Below are 24,598 nucleotides of genomic sequence, written 5' to 3' on the forward strand. Positions count from 1 at the left end.
CGACATTGAGACTGGAAAACTAGGAAAGGCGTCCACATAACATCCAGCTGTGAAAAGCTGCAGGGTCTCTGTCCACCAGTGTGAGACAGCCAGAGATGCAAGCACCTCTTAAAGGGCCAATGCTCAATTGGCAGCAATTCACCCTGAGCTCTGGCAGAGGGAGGAGAGTCTGGGGTTGGTGGTTCTGGGGAAAGAGCAGGATGGTCAGCCACCAGGTTCCCTGTGCTGAGTCATTCCCCCATACTGCAGAAGCCATCTTTCTAGGGCAGAGCACATCCCTCCAAGTGGCATCGGCCTGAAGGGAAGCCCCTCCGTAGGAATCTCTCTCACCCCACCCTGAAGAGCTTACACCTTGCTGAGGAGTACAGCTGGAGGCTCTTTCAGTGACTAAGCCTAACAGGCTGCATGGAGAAGCAGATCGCTGGGTACTTGGAGATTTTTGCTGACCTGCACCAAAACACGGGGCTAGTAAAAGCCAGCCTCAGTGCACAGGGTCCTCTTCACATGCACGGAGGAGCTGACAGGCAGTGTCAAATCTCAGGGCCTTATGCTGGACATTAAAAATAGTTATCAGAGTATAACACTGTCACAGTAGGGGAATTTAACACTCCATTGACAGAAATGGATAGATCTTTCAGAAAAACAACAACAAAGTGGCCTTAAACAACACACAGAGCCCAGATGGAATTCATTGATATATTTTTAAATATATATATTTTTATTGATTTCAGAGAAGAAGGGAGAGGGGGAGAGAGAGAGAGGAACATCAATGATGAGAGAGAATCATTGATCAACTGCCTCCAGCACACGCCCCAGTGGGGATTGAGCCCACAACCTGGGCATGCGCCCCAACCAGGAATCAAACCATGACCTCCTGGTTCATAGGTAGATGCTCAATCACTGAGCCATACCGGTCAGGCTTAATTGATAGTTTTTAAGCATTTTTCCCCCCAAAACAGCATACACATTTTTTTCAGGAGCACAAGGAACATTCTCTAGACTAGACCACAGTTTAAGACATGATACATGTCTCAATAAATTCAAGAAGATTGAAATTACATCGAGCATCTTCTCCAAACACAATAATATGAAACTAGGAATCAGTTGCAATGAAATAATTGAAAAACAGACCAACACCTGGAGGCTAAGTAACATGTCCCTTCCCAGAGCACTCATGTTACATAAAAAATGAACTCTTGAGACAATGGAATGATGCATTTAACTGCTCTAACTGAAGTTGATCTTGATTCTCCAATTCTCTTAAACCACCTGTTTTTGTTGAAGAAGATACCACCCCTCCTGCATTTATACATCTAAGGAAATCAACTGTCTTCTGCATAAAAGGCTCAGTGGTTGCACCTGGGGCAATTTTTCCATCACCTGGCTTTATTTCTAGGCCTACAACAGGAAATAGATGGCAATGTACACTGGATAAAGAGGTACAAGAGGTGTTCTGAGATAGCTTAAACACACACACACACACACACACACACACACACACACACACACACACACACTCAAAACCCTGCCAATTTTTATCATTGGGAATTGGGGGCTATATATGTGAGAGAATTATAAAGATCTTAGGCCAAGGGTGAAGACACATATATCTCAATCTAGTAAAATTCATTGATGTAGGAGTATTCCCCTGGGATTCAGAATTTAATATGTTGGCTCATGTATCCAGAAATGGGATTGATAGTCTGCTAGAGTGAGTAATTAAAGACTAAACTTAAATTAACATTGACTTATGGTCAATAATTTGGAAATGCCACAGTTTTTGAAACACACCATAAAGGAGTTAACCCAAAGACTCTGGTAAATGAATGTGTTAGAATGAAAAAAAAAAACAACTATAGACAACCTCCTCAGCCCCTAGCCATCATTGCCCAGGGGACCTGATGCATTTGTAAAATGTGTTGGTGATAGGAATAGAAACACCCTTAAAGAGTTCTATAATAATCACCATCAGGAGGCCAGAGATGAGAGTGTGAACACTACAGAGGGATTTAGTTCACTGATATACATTAGAGTAATAGTATAATATAGGATAGAAACCAGGAGTTCACACAAAATGATCAGAGATAAGATGGGGGCAATAATTAATATAAATTGAAGTTTAGGGTAATGATTAGTGTTTTGATCTGCAGAGATCTGTGGAAATGGCTAATTGATCAAGGTGTTTCTAGCAATGGAAGAGATGAGAAGCCAACTAATGTAGTTTATGTCTGATGAATAGCTATGTAAGTTACCAGTGTGGCAATACAAGGCCTCTTATCCAATTTTCAGACCTGGACCAGTTCCCAAACCTGAAATTCCTTTACTGTGGAAGAAGATACATAATTTTGAGGAAAGACATTGCAACATGGCCAATAGTATCTCCTGAGAATCTTGATTCAATATTTCCCCAGAAGGACCATTGGCATTTACCTAAGTCCCTATGCACTGAATAAACAAAAATATCTAAACTTCTCGGGAAGTATTAGGTACTGTCTATAAACTTATGCCGATCTAATGAGATCCAAAATGACTTTCTGATCAAAGTAGGAACTTACAGAGGTCAGATATTAGATGGAGTCTTCTCTCAAGCCTGCCAGGGTTTGAGGTTATTTGAAACTGAACTCAGTCCCTGTATAGTCTGGTTGGCCAATGTCTTCTTTAGTCTTATTTTTATTATATTTCTTTTGGGGTCTCAACTCAAAGTTCACTAGCCCACTAGTCTTTGATGGTCCAAGAACTATAATTTTGCCCCCTAGCTGCATGCATCTCAACCTTTGACTTTTCAGTGGTCTCTTCCAGATGACCAGATTTGCCTAAGGACGTGAGTGCTCCTCAAATATCAGATCAACCTCTCCATGATTTCTGTTATTCCTGGACCCTAATCCTTTGTTAAGATCCTGATGTCTTCAAACCATTTTTTTTTTTCAATATTGTAATGTAGCTTTTCCAGTTGTACCTGGTGAGTTGATCCAAATTTTCTAATCCACCATTCCCAAAAGATAAAATTAAATGTTTCAATTTATGGATAATATACATAATGAAAAGTACACAAATAAAAGCAGATAGCATAATAAATTTTTACAAATTGAACATACCAGATAAATTGAATATTATGAGAATACCATAAGATTCCAGTTTGTCTCTTCCCAGGTATTATTTTCCAAAACATAACCTCTATCCTGACTTCTATTACCTTAGTTGTTTGTTTGTTTTTTCATTTCAATTTTTATTCGATGTTTCCAAATATCTAAAAAGTAAAGATTCTTACACCAATGATCTCCAATGAGACCATGCAAAGCAATTCAAAGGGTATGCAACCATCAACCCCTGCTTCAATTTTGCTGCTTTATACCACTGTGGAATCAACACCAGAAAATGGAATGCAATGTGCCTGCATGGGAAATTCCTCCAATTTACAAAAAAGGAAAACAAAAATCATGCACTGCTACTTTGTGTCTGTAAGTCAATTTCAAACTTTCTATTTTTATTTAGGATTCACTTGGGACTGAAAATTTTAGCTGTCCAATTTTATCCCACTGTTGTTGTCTAGCCCTGAGTGGGCCTGCCTAGGACCAGCCAGTAGTGTATGGGTTCTTGACTACATGCAGGAAATAGTTCAGAACATGAGCCCAGGTGAATTTGAGGGTATGTTTACGAAAGCTGGGGGCAGAGAAAGGAGGAATTATTTAGCATAGAAGAAGCAACAGGAGAACCTAGGCTCACCGAAAAGACAAAGAAACGGGGGTGTTGGAGGCAAGTTTGGGGGGGGGGGGCGTTATCCCTCTTAATAGAAATAAATCTCATCCCAAGAAACCAGAAACGCCAATCAGAAAGGATATATGCACCCCTATGTTCACAGCAACACAATTCACCATAGCTAAGATTTGGAAACAGCCCAAATGCCCATCAGCAGATGACTGGATTAGAAAACTGTGGTACAGCCAAAACTGGTTTGGCTCAGTGGATAGAGCGTTGGCCTGTGGACTCAAGGGTCCCAGGTTCGATTCCGGTCAAGGGCATGTGCCTTGGTTGCGGGCACATCCCCAGTGGGGGATGTGCAAGAGGCAGCTGATCAATGTTTCTCTCTCATCGATGTTTCTAACTCTCTATCCCTCTCTCTTCCTCTCTGTAAAAAATCAATAAAATATATTAAAAAAAAAAAAAAAGAAAACTGTGGTACATCTACACAATGGAATACTATGCTGCTATAAAAAAGAAGGAATTCTTACCATTTGCAGCAGCATGGATGGACCTGGAGAGCATTATGTTAAGTGAAATAAGCCAGCCAATGAAAGAAAAATACCACATGATCTCACTCATTTATGGAAAATAAAAAACATAACCCGTTGAACAAAAAGATAGATAGAGAGGCAGTAAAGCATCGAACAGACTGTCAAATTACAGGGGGAAGGCTGGGGAGTGTTGGGGAGGGCAGAAAAGAGATCAACCAAAGGACTTGTATGCATGCATATAAGCACACCAATGGACACAAGACACTGGGGGGGGGGGGAACATGGGATGAGGGCACGTGACAGGGGGTAGGGGAGGCTGGGGGAAGTTCAATGGGGGGGGGAAGGAGATATATGTACTACTACATGTAATACTTTAAACAATAAAAATAAATAAAAATTAAAAAAAGAAATAAATCTCCTTTTATTCTAATTTTGCTAGACTCAATTTCAGAATAGTAGTGAATAACCCCTCATTTGACATTTAAAGTGTGACAACTGTATTCTGTTGCATTATACACAGTTTTGCTAATTGCAAAGACTAAAGACAGTGGTTTGCTAAGTGGCACTGAAAAAGATTCTGACCCAAGTGGCACTACTTTGTCCAAATGTTTCTGACTAAAGAGTGTTATACACTATTTATAGGTTCACTTTTAAGAGATGGCTAACATTAATACTGTACATATCATGACTGTGAGAATTGGATAGTGTTTTTTAATTTGCTATTTAGAACTTTTGTATTTTAGGACTTTTTTTTGTTTATGGAAAAAATTGCACAGAAAATACAGTGTTCCCATATGTACCCCCCCACACACAGTATCCCCTATTATTAACATCTTGAATTGCTGTGCTACAATTAAACCAATATTGATATATTAATATTAACCAAAATCCATATTTCACATTGGGCTTCACTCTTTGTATTATGCAGTGCTATGGTTTCACAAATGTGTAATGTCATAGGTCCACTATTATATCATACAGAAAAATTTCAGCACCCAAAAATGTCCTCAGATTTACCTATTCACCATTCTCTTCCTCCCATAAACCACTGGCAATCACTGATCTTCTTACTGTCTCTATAGTTTTGCTTTTTCCAGAATGCCAAGTAGTTGGAGTCATATAATATATAGCCCTTTTCAATTGGCTTCTTTCACTTAGCAATATGCATATAAGGTTTCTCAATGTCCTTTTATGTCAGGAAAGCTCTTTTTTATCTATATCTTTATTATTTTACCAATACTTTGCTATCTTGATACTGTAGCATTATAGTGTCTTGAAGTCAGGTATTTTCAGTCTTTCAACTTCATTCCTTTCTTTCGATATGTTTTAAAATCTATATTTTATTTTTATTCAGATATAGTGAGGCCAACAGATCAGGATTGTCCTTTTAAAAATACTTTATTACACACAGCTTCCGGGAGGGGGTATTCCATGCCACTCGGGGCTACGACAGGGAACACCGAGTTTGGTCACAGACAACCAGAGCAAGGGGAACTGAGAGATAGCCTTTCTGTGGTTTGTTTTTGGGGTTTTTTTTAAATATATTTTTATTAATTTCAGAGAAGAAGGGAGAGAGAGAGAGAGAGAGAGATAGAACATCAACGATGAGAGGGAATTATCAATCCGCTGCCTCCTGCATGCCCCCTACTGGGAATCGAGCCCACAACCCATGCATGTGCCCTTGACCAGAATAGAAACTGGGACCCTTCAATCCGCAGGCTAACGCTCTATCCACTGAGCCAAACCAGCTAGGACCTTTTTGTGGTTTTTATGTGAATGACAAAGGCAGGGTAAACAGGCTAAACAGATTTAGGATTAGCTAGTTTGGATAGTTTTAGTGAACCTCTGAGTGTAGAGCATGTCCCCTTGGTCGTGGGGTGATTGGACAGGGGAATAGTGTAAGAGCTGGAAAAAGCAGAATGTTGAGGGTATGGGCTCTGGTTTGGTTAGTTTTCATAGTAAAGGCATGATCTAAAGAAAGAGAGGGAGGTGAATCTGCATCCAGAGTCTAAATATATGAAACTTAAAGTAAAGGCATAGAAGAAAAATGTCCTTTTGTTACCAAGGAATCTACCTTCTCTGTCGCTGGTGGGAGCTGGGCTCTGGGGACTCCGCTGACAGGAGCACTTTCTGAAGCTTCACCCTCCACCCCCCTCCCCGGGAGAAGGGGCTGTGGGAAAAGACTTTATTTGCATGGAGCTACATTCCTCAGGCTCCACAGTCCCTGCCTCTGAGCCCAGCCCTGACAAAGGTACAGCTGGGCTCCCTCAGAGCCAGAAGCAAGGCCAGAGTCCAGAGTTTCGGTTCCCCTGTGCAGCTGGGTCCCGAACATTCAGTCAGATTGAGTCCATTGATCCACTGGGTGGGGCCCACACAATGCATTAATGCATTTGTCTGGAGATTTCAATTGAACAGTCCCGGGAAGCTTCCATGACAAATAGGCATCCGAATTCGAGTTTGAAGGATCAATAAAAATGTGGCCAAAGCAGAAAAGAGATTATTGCAAGATGGGGATTGGCGGGAGGACAGGTTTCCAAATGAGTCCGGTTCTCTATCAGAATACGATGTTTTAAAACAATCATGCTTTGTTTATTTAATGAACAGTATTTAAGCAGAGAGATTTACAATAGCTAAGATTCGAAAACTGCACAAGTGTCTATCAGCAGATGACTGGATAAAAAGCTGTGGTACATTTACACAATGGAATACTACATGGCTGTAAAAAAGAAAGCACTCTCATCATTTGCAACAGCATGGATGGACCTGGGGAGTATTATGCTAAGCGAAATAAGCTAGTCAGAGAAAGATAAGTATCACATGATCTCACTCATATGTAGAATCTAATGAACAACATAAACTGATGAACAAAATAGATCCAGAGATATAGAAGCATGGAACAGACTGACAAATTTCAGATGGAAGGCGTGGGTGGGAGAATGGGGGGTGGTGATTAATGGGGGAACGCACATGCACACATGCATATCCCATAGACACAGGCAATAGTGTGGTGAAGGCTTGGGAGGGGCAGGTGCAGGTTGGAGGGGGTCAATGGGAAAAAGAGGGAGGACATCTCTAATACTTTCTACAATAAAAATAGTTGTGATTCTTTTTTTAAGAAGCGGACAAGAATGTTATGCATAAGGTAAAACAAATGCCATCAGAGTTTGCTTAGGCTTATTTTTCCTTTCTTCAAGAATCTGTTTTTCATCCATGATTTCTGTGCCAAGTAGAGCTGATGTCCTAAACTCCTGGGTTGTTGGATGTTGGCTTCCATGGGAAGGGCAAGTTTGGGTGCATGGGGAGAGCAGACGGTCCAGTTGAAGCTGTGGGAGAAGAAGAGAATCTTGATCTCAAAGAAAAGAAATCAAGAAAGGGGGAAGTCTGACAAGGTCAGCCTCTACCTTAACTGAGCCTGTCTGTCTTTGTGCATCTGTGATAACATATCCTTGAAATGTCTGGTTAACTTGTAACTTCCCTTTTCCCGGACCCTTTGGGGCACAACCTAATGTGCCTGGGCGCCAGGACAGGATACCACAGATTCCTTCATTGTTATTGGTATCATATTAATTGTGGACTATTAACTATCCTGCACCCACGGAAGTATGTGTCTATCATTTTACTTTTTATCCAATCCAGAGGTTCCCCCCGCCCCTCCCCCGTTTGCTTTCTCCCGCCTCTCTAATTTATCACCAGTGGATTTCATGTAACCACCTACGTTCCCTCCTTGGATGGCAATGTATGAAATAGATGAAAACCCGCTATTCTCTGGAGCACTATCCCAATCCGTTGAGATACTGCTTCCCAGCAATTGTCCACAGATTGGCTCAAATAAACTCACCAAAATTCTTTTGAGAAAAAGAAAAAGAAAGAATGGGGGAAGAAAGAAAATAACAGAGGAAAAAAGAGGGATTTGATAAGTAGTTGAAGAAACAGAACAAGAAAATCTCACCTCTGCTTTTGAAACCACGGACCAACCACAATCAACACAACCAGGGTAACCATTATAGCCAAGCAGGTCAACATGGGGAGGATGTGGTATCCGTCTGGTTGGGATAAAATAAGAATGCCAATTCCTAAAGTGTCTCTATTCTACCTCAGTTAATGCTTCTCATTTCACAGGGGTGGGGCCTTCCATGCATTTTCCTCTGTATTTTCTAGAGCCCTCCTTTCAGTTCTTCCTTGCCTATGTCCTTAATCTCACTCCCCCTCCCCCCTCTTTTTTTTTACCACATCATTAGATCCCTCTTTTTTTCTTTAAATATATTTTTATTGATTTTTTTCAGAGAGGAAGAGAGAGGGATAGAGAGTTAAAAACATCAATGATAGAGAAACATCGATCAGCTGCCTTCTGCACACTCCCTACTGGATATGTGCCCGCAACCAAGGTACAAGCCCTTGACCGGAATCGAACCTGGGACCCTTGAGTCCGCAGGCTGAGGCTCTATCCACTGAGCCAAACCGGTTAGGGCTTCTTTTTCTCTTCACTACCTCTAATGCTCTCCTGTTTTCTTGAAATTTAATTGCTTTCATTCTTCACCCTTCTTTACTTGGATTTTCCCACTTTCATCCTCTGTGCATAGTATTCCTATTCATTTCCCCAGGGGCTCATTCACTAGCCCTGGAACTATGGGAAGACTCTCATTTCCCCCAGTGGCCCTTGCTCATCCTCACCCCAGTGCATGATTAGATCATGGCCTGGTTCTTCCTCGCCCCAGTGGATGATTAGATCGTGGCCTCCAAGGCTGCTGTGTTTCACTCGACAAGTCAGGCCAGTCGCCTCTCTAGCTGCCACGTCCAGGGTCACTCGAAGATACCACGTCCTGTCAGCATTGGGCAAGATGTCACCTTGCTGAGTGCCTGGCTGCACCTGCTCACCCCGCATCCACCGCACCCACACAGGCTTGGGATGGAAGCCAGACACATGGCACACCAGCAACAGGCGCCCAGGACCAGGACTAGCGCCTTTGGACACCCACGCCTCTGGCTTCACTGGAAAGAGGAGAAGAAGCAGACTTTAGTGAGTCAGGAACCTTAGCAGTTTGAGTAACCACTTCATTCTCTTGTCTTGGAAACTCATCCTCTAACCTCTTATTTTGTATTTCAAAGAGATGATAAAGAGTTCAAAATGCAAATACAAGGATGTGAGAATGAGGAGGAAACTGGTCTTGCAAGGCATGTCAGGCCATAAAAACTGAACAATGCAACTGCCCCGGGGAGGGGGAGGTCATTATTGTTGGCCCCAGGACAGATCACCGGATATGGCCTGAGGACCCCAACACCTGGGGGCCTTCCTGTAAGCCCAAGAAAGGGGGCGGAACCATATCTGCAAGACAAAGACCCCTGAAGGTTATAAAAAGTGAAGCCCTCTGCGAGTTTCTACACTCTGATTTGGAAATTATTCCCGGAGTCCACTAGTGTTAATAAAAGGGTCCCTCTCTCTCTCTCTAGGAAGGGTGCTTGAGATTTCTTTGGTCTTCTGAAACCAGAGGAGGGCAGTTGGGCTGACCTTGCCTTTCCAGTTCTGACTTCCCTGCTGCAGCGATGCCAGCCAGAAAGCGAGGGCAGGTGTAACTGAGAAGATTCCTCGCAACTTCTTTAATGACTCGGTAGCGATTGAGCACTTTACAGACATTCTGAGCCCGACTTCCTGCTCCTGGAGACGGCTTCCAGGAATATCCTTGGAAACTCAGGAAATCGGATCCTTGGTATGCGCCATATAAGAAGGCTTCTGAGGCCTTCCCAGGATGAAGTGTACAGCCGGATGATATCTGGATCACAAAGGGATCTGGGGGTGGACAAAGAAGACAGCGTCCGTGTGGAAAGAATTGTTGGAAGGGAAAGGGAACAGTCTGTAAAGTAAAGGGAATCAAGCAGAAAAATCTGGACAATCACATGGGATACTCATGCTGGGATGAAAAGGGGAGGGGGAAATGTGGGAAGAAAATGTGAAGAGAGTTAAGGCATGTAAAAATAATTCATCTGACAAGTATCACAGGATCACACTCATGTAGAATCTAAGTAACAAAATAAACTGAAGAATGGAGTGGATCCAGAGACATGGAAGCATGGAACAGAGTTCAGAATCTTGGAGGGAAGGCAGGGGAGGGTGGTTGGGTGGTAAGTAATCAACCAAGAACCTTGTATGGGACAGTGAGGGCCTGGAGCGGGGCGTGGGGAGGAGGGCGGCTGGGTCAGGCTGGAGGGGGTCAATGGGGAAAACAGGAGGACATATGTAATACTTTCAACAATAAAGAATTATGGGTTGTTTTTTTTTTAAGTAATAATTAATTTGAAGGAGCTAGATGGGAAGGCTTAGAAATATAGCAGACTCATCAGGAAGAGCTTACTTGGGAGGCTTGGGTGCTGGTTAGGCCACATGAACACTCAGGCCAGGAAGAAAGGAGAGCAGATCCTGGCTGCGAAAAGCTGAATCTGAGGCCGAGGGTGAGGAAAGAACATCAAAAGGAGACAGCCATCCCAAGGAGCCAGAATATGAGGGTACATTCAGGGGTGTGAGGAGATATGTGCATGTAGGTCCTGCTGTGTTTGTGCTGGGGTGGAGGTAGAGTGGGAATGACCAGAAGGGTGAAGCAAAGAGGAGAGAGTGAGGGAAGGGAGACAGAAAACGAGGTCGGGAAGGTTGAATTAGAGTCACAGCCCATAAACCATCTTCACCTGGTCGGACCCCTCAGGCAAAAACCAGCTTGGAATAGCAAACTCACATTCCAACTGAAACTGACTGGAATGCACCTGCACTTCCCGGGGAAGAGTATGGAAGTACAGCTGCAATACCGCCTGGATGCTCTCCAACTCCTCCTTGCTAAAATTGCCCCGGGACCAGGGCAACAGATAGCTGATGGTGCCCGAAACACTGTCCAAGCGATGAGTCTGCACTTCGCCCAGCCAGCCTGAGCCCTGGTTGTTCTCCCAGCTGCGGTTGGCGAACGAGGAGATCTGGAGCATGTGAAAGGAGAGGGGTTCTTCTCCTGCTAGATGATGGGGTCCTAGGACTTGGCCAGCTGAGAGACAGAGAAATGACAATTGAGAGAGGGTGAAAGGATGGGAGAAGAAGGGCCCATATAGGAAAAGAGAAATGCAGATAAAGCTGGCACATATTCTCATCTCCCCTTCCCCCTGACCCAATTTCTTCTCCCCAAAATCAGAGAGAGAAACTGAGGCTGGGGTCAAGGATATGTTGCCCAGAACTAGCCTGGCATGCAGATTACAAGGGCACCGATGGGGAGCGTTACTCCCTCCCCCAGATCCTCCCCAGAACCTTTCTCCACCCTGCTATGCCCAAGCACAGGTATCATTCCACCCGGGTTCTCCTTACCCTCTGGGCTTGGCCAAGGGCAGAGAATTCCCTTGAAGAGCAGGGGCAGCAGCAGCAGCAGCAGCATTGAAGCTTGTTGGGGAAAGGATGCCATAGCAGGACAAGTGCTCCTCAGAACTCGGAGACCAGCTTCCCCTCCAAACCCTTTGTGCTCTGATCTAACTTCCCTTGCCACACAGACAAACACAACTCTCCTTCTGCTCACTTCTCTGTCAGAGAAACCTCACCACAGCCTCCCTCGCCACAGCCTCCCACAAGGTCTCTCATTTCCCCTCCATCTCGATCACTATCTTGGCTTCCACATTTTCTTCCTGCCGCTGTCTGTGCCCTAACCTCCCCATGGTGCGAACAACTAAGAAATGAGTCTGGCTTCCAAGAAGGTCTGCAGTCTGTGGTCTGGCTGGAAAGTTATGTCCCTCTTGGCCTTGGAGAAATCAAGTCCAAAGAGAGGTGAAAAAAGGTCCTTGGTAGTGGCCAGCGGCCTTACCAGCAGTGCCCCCACTCCTTATCTCTGTGTGGTCTCCTCCCTCTCCTATCAGTTTCCCTGCCTTCCGTTCTTCTTTATCTTCTCTGTATGATTTTACCTACCCATCATTGTTTCCTGTGGAGTCTACCTTCATTCTTCTCATTCCCTTGCCTGTTCTCCTTATCCCCTCAAACTCACTCTATCTTTTTATTCTGCTCTTCACAAAACCATTATTAGAAGACACAAGGCACTTTGAGTGTAGCTGTATCATCACAGGCAACTCCCCATGTTCCATAGTGAAGAGGGAGCAGCAGGAGCAATACAGGTGATCAGATCATCGAAGGAAGACACACTTCTTCTCAGTTTCCCCAGTTAGACAAACTGTGGCTGTTAAAGGGACCCGTGAGTGGGATTGACCTGGAAGTGGTGAGCTGACAGACAGAGATTGTCACTCATGTTGTATGAATGGGTCTGTAGGGAATACACAGGGAGAGGCCTTGGATCCCCATTCTACCCTAAATGAGTTGAGTGTGTCCACAGGTGCTCTGAGTTTGAAGAGCAGCCATGCAGCCTTCTGTTCACAGTTCATGGCCTGGGAGCACTGGTGTGCCCTGGGTGGTATTTGATTAGAGAGGAGTTTTATTTGAGACAGAGAAGTGACCCAGAGGACTAGAGTATTCATGGGAGAATTAATTACTGTGTTGAGTCTTTATTTTTTACCCTTTCATTAATGCTTGCTGTGGCAGCCTGAAGACAGTTTAACTATTATTCCTTTGTTTGGTTTTCATATAAGCATTCGAGTGACATTTATTCAGAGCCCAAAAGATATGCCAGCCACTAATATTTCAGATAGATGTCCTTAGGAGAAAACAACAACAACAAAAACCCAGCCTAAAACCTCTACTCTTCTACTATAGAGGACTCACAGAATTGTGCTCCCAGTTATTGAGAAAACTTTACACTCAGTCTCACCCGTTGTCTGAATTTTAAGACATTAGCATTAGATACCTCATGTTCAATGCTGGGGAGAAATATTTGAGAATTCTGAGGTAATGTGAGAATCTTAAATTTTTTTTGTTCAGACAAATTATCATTATTTTATATGGCCAAAATTAATCCATATTTGAACACTCAAAAACTCAAAGAATATGCCACATAATTCTTCTTATGATTAATGATCTGAGTCAACCCAAAAATTAAACTGAAAATGCAAGGATGACTGATATAATTTTTTTAGAGAGAGTGAAAGGGCAAGAAGGAGTGGGGGATGGGGAGAGAGAGAAAGAGAGAGAGACAGGGAGAAAAACAATGAGAGAGACACATTGATTTGTTGCCTCCCATACGTGCCTCAACCAGGATCAGGGATAGAACCTGCAACCCAGTTACATGACCTTGACTGGGAATTAAATTGCAATGGGCTGGCGCTCCAACCACTGAACCATGCCAGCCAGGGCAATTTTTATAAATGAATCAAAGTACATCAAACCAAAAGACTTCTGTACAGCAAAAGAAAACATCAACTAAATAAAAGGCAACCAACTAAAGGTTAGAAGATATGTGCAAACAAAATCTCTGATAAGGAGCTAATTATATAAAGAACTCATACAACTAAAAAACAACAACAAAACAATCCAATTTTTAAAAATTGACAGAGGACTTGAAAAGATACTTTTCCCTAGAAGACATTCAAATGGCCAACAGATATATGAAAAGATGGTCAAATTCACTTGTTAAAAGGAAATGCAAATTAAAATCACACTGGGTTACCACCTCACACTTGTTAGAATAGCTATTATCAACAAGACAAGAAATAACTTGAGTTGGAGAGGATGGATAGGAAAAGAAGCCCTCATACACTGCTGGCAAAAATGTGAATTTGTACAGCCACTCTGAAAACAGTATGGAGTTTCCTCAAAAAAAATAATAATAGAGGTCAGAGAAATGTTGCAGTGAGAGTTCCTTGGTTTCTCCCCTTGAAGTTTCAACTATTTAAACAGCTGTAATTCAACAAAGAATTCCCTTCTCAATGCACAAACATACCTGAGAGAGCTGCACAATGAAACACCTGAAGGTGGGCAAGGGGAGCAAACCAGGGAGGTGGGAGAGAGAAGAGCTAAGATGGTGCCAGGGATGAATCTCTGAGCTAGCAGCCTGGAGCTCACTGGGAGTCTCAGCCCAGAGAGGGAAGGGTTGGGTTGTCACTGGCACTCCCTTCAGAGAGGAACAGAGAAATACAGTGAGCATTCCTAGGGAAGTGGTCAGTGTGCGGTGCAGCTGAACCCAGTGACCGGGCAAGCACAAAGAACAGTGGTATGGCCATGGTCGTCTGGCAATTGGCATTTCAGATGGAGAAACAAAGCCACCAAGTGGGGTGATGCCACCTCCCATCACCCTGCCAAAGCCTGTTTCCTCTCACCCTCCCAGAGCTAGCAGCAGGGCCTGGAAGAAGCGGTAGCAGTGAGTGTGGGATGGCAGAGGGCATTACCTGAAAACCTGACGGCTAATACTACAGAAACATTTTCCCCTGAGCAAGAGCTGCACTCTGCAACCGATTCCAGGGTCAGTGGAGATACAAAGTGGAGGCCACTGAGATCTGCCAGTCACCATTCCTGGATATAAAGTAACAAAGGTGGTAGCCTGCTTCTCCCAGCTAACCCCACACCCACCCACTGTGGCTTCACTGCCAGCAGTGTCTAGCTTCAGGAGTCACCACAGGGATTTTACAGATTGGGAAACCTAATGTCCACCGCATTGTCTTGCAGAGTTTGTCCCCTGAGACTGAGACTGAAGTGACCTAGACACAGAAAAGATGTCCAACTTCCCAGAAAACACAGGACATTTTCTACTAAATCACAGAGATCTGAAAAGCCAGAGCAGTTCAAGAGAACTAAAAAACCTGTGATTCAGTGTCACCTACTAGAAATCATTAGAAAGACTTTTCTTGAATCAGTCTACTAAGGTAGTGCCATGTATACATGGATACCTAGACAGAAAAGAAATCCATCAAACACCATGAATAACAAAGGTAATGAGGCAGCTCAGAAAGAAAAAATTTTAAATCTTGAGAAAATGAACTTAAGACATAAGATCATGTGATTTAAGTGAAAAAAAAATTTCAATGTTGCAGTTACAAAAAAATCAACAAGATATGAGCAAACACAGATGGGCAGTTTAATGAACCCAGAAATAAAATCAATGAACAAAACTAATACCTTACCAACAAGATTAAAACTTTTAAAAAAAGAACCACATAGATATTCTGAAGATGAAAAACTCAATAAAATAGATAAAGAATAAACCAGCAATCTTAAGAAATGGAGTTGACCAGATGAAGGAAAGAAGTAGTGCTTTTAATACAGAAATCTAGAAATGATGCAGGGCAAAGAAGAGAGATATTGGAAAAAAAATTTTTAATGAAAAAACTCTAAAAGAACCATCTGACTCCATCAGAAAGAGCAATATAAGAATAATGGGCATATCAGAAAAAAAGAAGAAAGAAGAAAGAAAGCAGAGAGCCTACTCCAAAAAATATAGTTGATGAGAAATTTTCAAACCTATGGAAAGAACTAAATCCTTAAATCCCAGAAGCAAATGGAACACCTAATTACCTCCATTCTAAAGTGCCTTACTTAAGGCACATTATATTAAAACTGTCAAAAATTAATAACAATGAAAGAATTACCAAGGTAGCCGAGAAAGGAAGACAGTAACCTATAAAGGAAATCTCATTAGATTATCATCAGATTCTCAGAAGAAACCCTACAAGGGAGGAGAGCTGGGAATAAAATATTCAAACTACTTATAGAGAGAAATTACCAGCCAAGAATAATATACCCAGCAAAGTTATCCTTTAGATATGAAGGAGAAATAAAACATTTTCTAAACAGACAGCAGCTGAGGGAATTTGCCACAGAAGACCTCCATTCAACAAATGTTCAAGGGGCTTAATATAACTGAAACAAAGAACAAAAGGTCACAAAACTACATGGAGATTACCCACAGGCAGACAGAAGCATGATATTACAACCCTTTTTTAGAATAGGGTACTGTACTGTACACTTAAATATCACACGAAGGCAAAAGCAGGTAATAGCATTTTAAAAAAGGAAGAAGACAAAAGCTACTCAAATTCAGAAATGAACACACAACATAAGTAGGGATAATCTGTTTCAACAACAAAAACATAAAAAAAGAGAAGTAAAACAATGCATTTGTGAAACAGGATGGTGATTAGATGCATTCAGAAGAACAAAGAATACTGTCCATATAAAAATTTCTTTAACATAAACCTAGTGGTAAACAGACACACACAAAGAAAAACACCCAGAACTAAACATAATTGGTCTAAGCTCACCAATAAAAAGGCATAGATTTGATAAAAAACAAAACCAACCTAAACATATGCTGCCTTCAGGAGACATATCTCAGCTGCAAAAACAAATATAGATTCTAACTGCAAGGGCAAAAAAATATATAATAATAATTCTCCAAGCAAATGATATCCATAGGAAAGAAGGTATAGCATTGCCTATATCTGAGAAAATAAATTTCAAGATAAAAAAGGTAACAAAAGACAAAGATAGACATTTTATAATGATAAAGAAAACAATATATTAAGACACAACACTTCTGCCAAAACCGGTTTGGCTCAGTGGATAGAGCATCGGCCTGCGGACTGAAAGGTCCCAGGTTCGATTCCGGTCAAGGGCACGTACCTTGGTTGCGGGCACATCCCCGGTGGGGGGTGTGCAGGAGGCAGCTGGTCGATGTTTCTCTCTCATTGATGTTTCTGGCTTTCTATCCCTCTCCCTTCCTCTCTGTAAAAAATCAATAAAATATATTTAAAAAAAAAAAAAAAGACACAACACTTCTCAATATCTACGCACTCAATCAAGGAGGACCAATATATAAAGCAACTACTAACAGCACTAAAAACAAACAACAACAAAAAACTAACAAAAACCCAATTAACATAGAGGACTTCAATATCCCATTGACAGCTATGATAGATCAGAAAAAACAGAAAATCAGGAAGAAAATCGCCTTAAATGAAACACTAGACCAGTGGTTGGCAAACTCATTAGTCAACAGAGCCAAATATCAACAATACAACAATTGAAATTTCTTTTGAGAGCCAAAAACCAACTTCTGCTCATGGGCCAGGAAGTTTCAATGGCACTGTACTTGTGTGCCCACACATGATATTTTGTGGAAGAGCCACACTCAAGAAGCCAAAGAGCCTCATGTGGCTCGCGAGCCACAGTTTGCCCATCACTGCACTAGAACAAAGGAACATAATTCACATATACTGAGCCTTTCACCCAGAGCACAAGAATATACATTCTTCTCTAGTGCACATGAAACATTATCAAGGATACACCACATATCAGAGTATAAACTAGTCTGAACAAATTTAAGAAGATTGAAATTACATCAAGCATTTTCTCTGACTACAATGTTTTCACATTTCAAATCAACTATAAAAAGGCAGGAAAAACCCACAAATATATGGACATTAAACAACATGCTACTAGAAATGACTGGGTCAAGAAAGAAATAAGGAGGAAAAAAAAGATGGCGACCAGCAGGAAGGTAGGGAGAGAGAGAGTGTGAGTGAGGAACCCATAGAGGAGAGTGTAGACGTCTGTGATGTGTGTGTGTGTGTGTATGAGCTAGGGTCAGTTAGATTCTGCAGTTCTTCCAAGGGGCTGCCTAACCGGGCAATCCTAGACGGCGGAGCCCCGCGCACAAAGTGGACACTTCTCGGCAGCTGGTGCGAACGTGGAGACCACGCCATCTTGAGAAACAGAGCTACCTGAGACTATGATCCTGGCTTCAGACACAAACCAGGACCCTGCAGCCACTGGGGAGAGAGAACTGCTATCACAGCTTCAGACCAACAGACAACAAGAATCCAGACTTCCCGGCAGCAGATTTCCATGAGTCAAAGAGCCTATCACCCTCCCAGCAGACTCGTGGATACTGCCATAGTAACTGATAGACCTGCCTCTCGCCCAAGCTGCAGAGCACCCACACACGGACACGCTCCCCTTTAGGGAATTTGGCGCGGGGGACAGATACAGCTCCCCTTCAGGGAAATCTGACAGTGCGCACAGAGGGCTCCCCTTCGGGGAATTTGGGGGAATTTGGCTTGCGGGACACAGCTCCCCTTCGGGAAATCTTAGAGCGCGCACAGAGGGGCTCCCCTTTGGGGAATTTGATGCGCAGGACGGACTCTGCCCCCCTTCGGGGAATCTGGGAGAGTGCACGGAGGCAGCTCCCCTTCAGGAATTTGAGAGTGTGCGAAGCCCTAGCCACTTTGGCTCAGTAGAGAGAGCACACATAGGACACAGCTTCACTTCAGGGAATTTGGCATGCTGGACACAGCTGCCTGGGATCCCTGACTCACAGAGCATTCACACTAAGGGCCAGTGACTCCAATTGTGGTGCATGCACACACAGGGACCCTGATTCTCAACGAGAAACTGCACGAGGCAACAGAGACTCTGACACTCGATTCTTGGTGCAGACACAGGGAAACTCTGACTCCTGGCACATGCTAAGGATCTCATTTTCGGCACATACCAGCAGTGTGGTGCAGACAGGGCCCCTGATTCTAAGTGTGCACACGAGACCACATGGAACACCGGGGACACTGACCCTGGGAAAGCCTGGTTCCCACCAACCAACAGCAGCCACACGTGCTAGTGTCAGAGCACTTCAGTGAAACTCGGGTGGAGCAAAGTCCCCACAGCACACGGCCCAGGTCCACGCAAACTGAAGCTTGAGCTTTCTGGTGATAGTCAGAATGGGGAGACGAAACAATTCACAGAAGAAGGAAAATGAGGGGTCACCAAGAAAGGAAATAAGTGAAACTGAAGCTTGCAACATGACAGAAAAAGAATTCAGAGTAATGGTCGTGGAATTTATACATCGGATGGATAAGAAAATCAACAACTTATGCAAGAATCAGGAAGAAATGAAAAGTGATATAGCTACAATCAAAAATACCATGGAAATTTTCAACAGTAGACTAGAAGAAGCAGAGGATCGAATTAGTGAGTTAGAAGATCAGGTACAGAAACAAGCTCAATCTGAACAGCAATTGGAGAAAAAAATTAAAAAGCAGGAGGAAAGCCTAAAGGAGCTTCGGGACAAAATGAAACGAAGTAACATGCGTATAATAGGGCTGCCAGAAGGACAAGAAGAGCAGCAGGGATTAGAAAATCTATTTGAAGAAATAATGACAAAAAACTTCCCGGATATGGGAAAGATAAAAGTTACACAAGTACAGAGAGTCCCAAGCAGGATCAACCCCAAAAGACCCACACCAAGACATGTCATAATTTCAATGGCAAATATAAATGATTAAGAGAGAATCTTAAAGGCAGCAAGAGAGAGACAGAGTGTTACCTACAAAGGAACACCCATCAGATTGTCAAATGATTACTCAACAGAAACACAACAAGCTGGAAGAGAATGGAAGGAGGTATACAAAGTGTTGCAAAGCAAAGGACTGAATCCAAGAATACTATATCCAGCAAGGCTATCAATCAAAATTGAAGGGGAAATCAGGTGCTTCGAAGAAAAAAAAAGGCTCAGGGAGTTCATCACCACCAAACCAGCAATGCAAGAAATGCTAAAGGGAATACTGTAAAAAGAAGAAAGAAACAGGTAAGAAGGAATGCAGACACAAAAATAGATATGACTACAAACAAATACCTTTCAGTAATAACTTTAAATGTAAATGAACTAAATACTCCAATCAAAAGACATCGAGTGGCTGAATGGATAAAAAAAAACATGACCCATATATATGCTGTCTACAAGAGACCCACCTCAGAACAAGAGACTCACACAGATTGAAAGTGAAGAGATAGAAAAATATCTTTCAGGCAAATGGAAATGAAAAAAAAGCTGGGGTAGCAATACTTATATCTGACAAAATAGACCTCAAAGTCAATGCCATAACAAGAGATAAGGAAGGCCACTTCATAATACTAAAGGGAGAAATCCAACAAGAAGAAATAATTCTGGTAAACATATATGCACCCAATATAGGAGCACCTAAATACATAGAAAAACTCCTGGATGATATCAAGGGAGAGATTAATAGCAATACAATCATAGTAGGAGACTTTAATCCCCCACTATCACCATTGGACAAATCCTTTAAACAAAAAATCAGCAAAGAAACATCAAACCTAAATGACTCACTAGACCAGATGGAATTAATTGACATCTTCAGAACATTTCACCCCAAAGCCACAGAATATACATTCTTCTCAAGTACACATAGGTCATTTACAAAGATAGACCATATGCTGGGTCACAGGCAAAGTCTCTTCAAATTCAAGAAGATAGAAATTATATCAAGCATCTTCTCAGATTACAGTGGCATAAAACTGGAAATCAACTACAATAAATACAATCCAAAAAAATCAAACACATGGAGACTAAATAGCATGCTATTAAACAAGGACTGGGTCACCAGAGAGATCAAGGAAGAAATAAAAAACATCATGGCAACAAATGACAATGAAAACACAACAATCCAAAATCTATGGGACACAGCGAAAGCAGTCTTGAGAGGAAAGTTCATAGCTCTACAAGCCTATTGCAAAAAAAAAGAAACAATGGTAATAAATTACCTAACCCTACAACTCAAAGAGTTAGAAAAAGAGCAGCAAGAAAAGCCCAGTGTAACCAGAAGGAAGGAAATAACAAAGATCAGAGCAGAGATAAACGACATAGAGACCAAAGAAACAATACAAAAGATCAACAAAACCAAGAGCTGGTTCTTTGAAAGGATAAACAAGATTGATGAACCTCTAGCCAGGCTCACCAAGAAGCAAAGAGAGAGGACCCAAATAAACAAAATCAGAAATGAAAGAGGTGAAATAACAACAGACCCCGCTGATATACAAAGGATTGTTACAAAATACTACGAACAACTCTATTCCAACAAACTGGACAACCTGGAGGAAATGGACATATTCCTAGAAAAATATAACCTTCCAAAAATCAATCAAGAAGAATCTAAACAGCTCAATAGGCCAGTAACTAAGGACAAAATTGAAACAGTCATCAAAAAGCTTCCGGCAAACAAAAGCTCAGGGCCTGACAGCTTCACAGGAGAGTTTTACCAAACATTCAAGGAAGAACTAAAACCTATCCTCCTCAGACTATTCAAAAAAATTCAAGAGGAAAGAACACTTGCAAGCTCCTTCTATGAAGCCAGCATCACCCTAATACCAAAACCAGATAAAGACAACACAATGAAAGAGAATTACAGACCAATATCCCCCATGAACACAGATGCCAAAATCCTCAACAAAATTCTAGCAAATCGGCTCCAGCAGTACACCAGAAAGATCATACACCACGACCAAGTAGGATTTATCCCAGGAATGCAAGGATGGTACAATATCCGCAAATCAATAAATGTGATACATCACATAAACAAATTGAGAGATAAAAATCACATAGTCATATCAATTGATGCAGAAAAAGCATTTGACAAAATCCAACACCCTTTTTTGATAAAAACTCTCAACAAGGTGGGAATAGAAGGCTCATACCTCAACATAATAAAAGCTATATATGATAAACCCACAGCAAACATCATACTCAATGGACAAAAACTAAAAACATTTCCCCTAAGAACAGGAACAAGACAGGGATGCCCACTCTCACCACTCCTGTTTGACATAGTACTGGAAGTATTAGCCATTGCAATTAGACAAGAAGAAGAAATAAAAGGCATCCAAATTGGAAAAGAACAAGTAAAGCTCTCTTTATTTGCAGATGACATGATATTGTACATAAAAAAATCCGAAAGACTCCGTCAAAAAACTCATAGACTTAATAAGTGAATTCGGCAATGTAGCAGGATACAAAATTAGCGCCAAGAAATCTATGGAATTTCTATACACCAATAGTGAACTTACAGAAAGAGAGACTAAAAAGGCAATCTCATTTACCATCACACCAAAAAAACTAAGATACCTAGGAATAAACTTAACTAAGGAGGTAAAAGACCTATACATGGAAAACTACAGGACACTGAAAAAAGAAATAGAGGAAGACGTAAACAGATGGAAGAACATACCATGTTCATGGATTGGTAGAATCAACATCATTAAAATGTCCATACTACCCAAAGCAATCTACAGATTCAATGCACTCCCCATCAAAATACCAACAGCATATTTCACAGACCTAGAAAGAACTCTCCAAAAATTCATCTGGAATAAAAAAAGACCCCGAATAGCCACAGCAATCCTGAGAAAGAAGAATAAAGTAGGAGGGATCTCAATACCAGACCTCAAGATGTATTACAAAGCCACAGTTCTCAAAACAGCCTGGTACTGGCACAAGAACAGACATATAGATCAATGGAACAGAATAGAGAATCCAGATATCGACCCAAACCACTCTGCACAATTAATATTTGACAAAGGAGGCATGAACATACAATGGAGTCAAGACAGTCTTTTCAATAAATGGTGTTGGGAAAACTGGACAGATACATGCAAAAAAATGAAACTAGATCACCAACTTATACCATACACAAAAATCAACTCAAAATGGATACAGGACTTAAACATAGGACGGGAAACCATAAAAATACAAGAGGAATCCACAGGCAGCAAAATCTCAGACATATGTCAAAAGAACTTCTTCACTGACACTGCCCCTAGGGCAATGGAAGCTAAAGAGAAAATTAACAAATGGGACTACATCAAAATAAAAAGCTTTTTTACAGCAAAAGAAACCATCAACAAAACAACAAGAAAGCCCACTCTATGGAAGAACATATTTGCAAATGCTATCACTGATAAAGGTTTAATCTCCAACATCTACAGGCAGCTTATACAACTTAATAAAAGGAAGATAAATGTTCCAATAAAAAAATGGGCAACGGACCTAAATAGAATCTTTTCAAAAGAAGACAGAAAGAAGACCAAGAGACACATGAAAACATGCTCAACGTCACTAATTATCTGAGAGATGCAAATCAAAACAACAATGCGGTACCATCTCACACCTGTCAGAATGGCTATCATCAACAAATCAACAAACGACAAGTGTTGGCGAGGATGCGGAGAAAAAGGAACCCTCGTGCACTGCTGGTGGGAATGCAGACTGGTGCAGCCACTGTAGAGAACAGTATGGAGTTTCCTCAAAAAACTGAAAATGGAACTCCCATTTGACCCAGTAATCCCACTCCTGGGAATATATCCGAAGAAACTAGAAACACCAATCAGAAAGGATATATGCACCCCTATGTTCATAGCAGCACAATTTACAATAGCTAAGATTTGGAAACAACCTAGGTGCCCATCATCAGATGACTGGATCAGAAAACCGTGGTACATCTATACAATGGAATACTATGCTGCCATAAAAAAGAAAGAATTCTCATCTTTTGCAGCAACCTGGATGGAATTGGAGAACATTATGCTAAGTGAAATAAGCCAGTCAATGAAAGAAAAATACCACATGATCTCACTCATTTATGGATAATAAAGAACATTATAAACTGATGAACAAAAATATAGATACAGAGACAGTAAAGCATCAAACAGACTGTCAAATTACAGGGGGAAGGTTAGGGAGAGGTGGGGGAGATAAGAGATCAACCGAAGGACTTGTATGCATGCATATAAGCATAACCAACGGATGCAAAACTCTGGGGGGTGAGGGCATGTATGGGTGTGGGGTGGGGGGGACAATGGTAAGATATTTACACATATAATACTTAAATTTAAAAAAAGAAAAAAAAAGAGAGAGAGAAAAGTAAAACAAAAAGGAAAGCAGATAAAATGCTTCTAAAACCACAGCCCAAAACACATGCAAAAGAAAAATAATACAAATACGAGAATGCAAATATCATAAGTGTAAATAAAAGCATACAAAATATAATAATGAAAGATTTATTTTTTATTTTAAATGATTGATTAATAATATTATAGAGCTTTCAATTGTACAAATCTATAATATATCCTCTGTATTTTGTAATGTGTGTTCACCACCCAAAATTAAGTCTTCTTCCGTCACCATGTATTTACCCCCTTCACACTTTTCTACCTCGCCCCAACCCCCTTTCCCTCGAGTGACCACCATACTGTTTGTTGTCTCTGTGTATACGTGTTTTTTTGTTTGTCTTGTTTGTTCATGTGTTGCTTTCAGTTTTATACCCCACGTATGAGTGAAATCATAGTTTTTGACTTTTTTACATCTAACTGATTTCACTTAGCATAATATTCTCAAGATCCATCTATGTTGTTGCAAATGAAAGTATTTCATTTTTTCTTATGGTTGAGTAGTATTTCCTTGTATTTATGTACCACATCTTCTTTGTTCTATCATCTATGGAGAGACACTTCGGTTGTTTCCATGTCTTGGCCACCATGAATAATACTACAATGAACATAAGGGAACATACATCTTTACAAATAAATGCTTTCCAATTTTTCATGTAGTAACCAACTACAAGATTGCTGGGTCATACGGTAACTCTACTTTTAATTTTTGTGGCATCTCTATACTGGTTTTTCATAG

The 24,598-nt window shown here is 41.5% G+C and overlaps 1 protein-coding gene across 2 annotated transcripts; it reads right to left on the minus strand.

Annotated features, from left to right (window-relative positions):
- Window positions 1-7,244: 7,244 nt before the first annotated feature.
- Window positions 7,245-11,632, minus strand: LOC129147910 (T-cell surface glycoprotein CD1e, membrane-associated-like). Of its 2 annotated transcripts, none has more exons than XM_054711784.1 (6): window positions 11,566-11,632; window positions 10,955-11,251; window positions 9,739-10,017; window positions 8,943-9,221; window positions 8,182-8,275; window positions 7,245-7,555 (listed from the first exon to the last, which is right to left on the minus strand). In XM_054711784.1, the coding sequence occupies exons 1-6, from the start codon at window positions 11,630-11,632 to the stop codon at window positions 7,390-7,392; spliced, it is 1,182 nt and encodes a 393-aa protein (XP_054567759.1). In that variant the 3' UTR covers window positions 7,245-7,389. The 2 variants fall into 2 exon arrangements, with proteins under 2 accessions (XP_054567759.1, XP_054567760.1); XM_054711785.1 differs by having other exon boundaries at window positions 10,955-11,236; window positions 11,551-11,632.
- Window positions 11,633-24,598: the final 12,966 nt, after the last annotated feature.

The sequence above is a fragment of the Eptesicus fuscus genome, chromosome 22 (assembly GCF_027574615.1).
Source record: "Eptesicus fuscus isolate TK198812 chromosome 22, DD_ASM_mEF_20220401, whole genome shotgun sequence".
Lineage (NCBI taxonomy): Eukaryota > Metazoa > Chordata > Mammalia > Chiroptera > Vespertilionidae > Eptesicus > Eptesicus fuscus.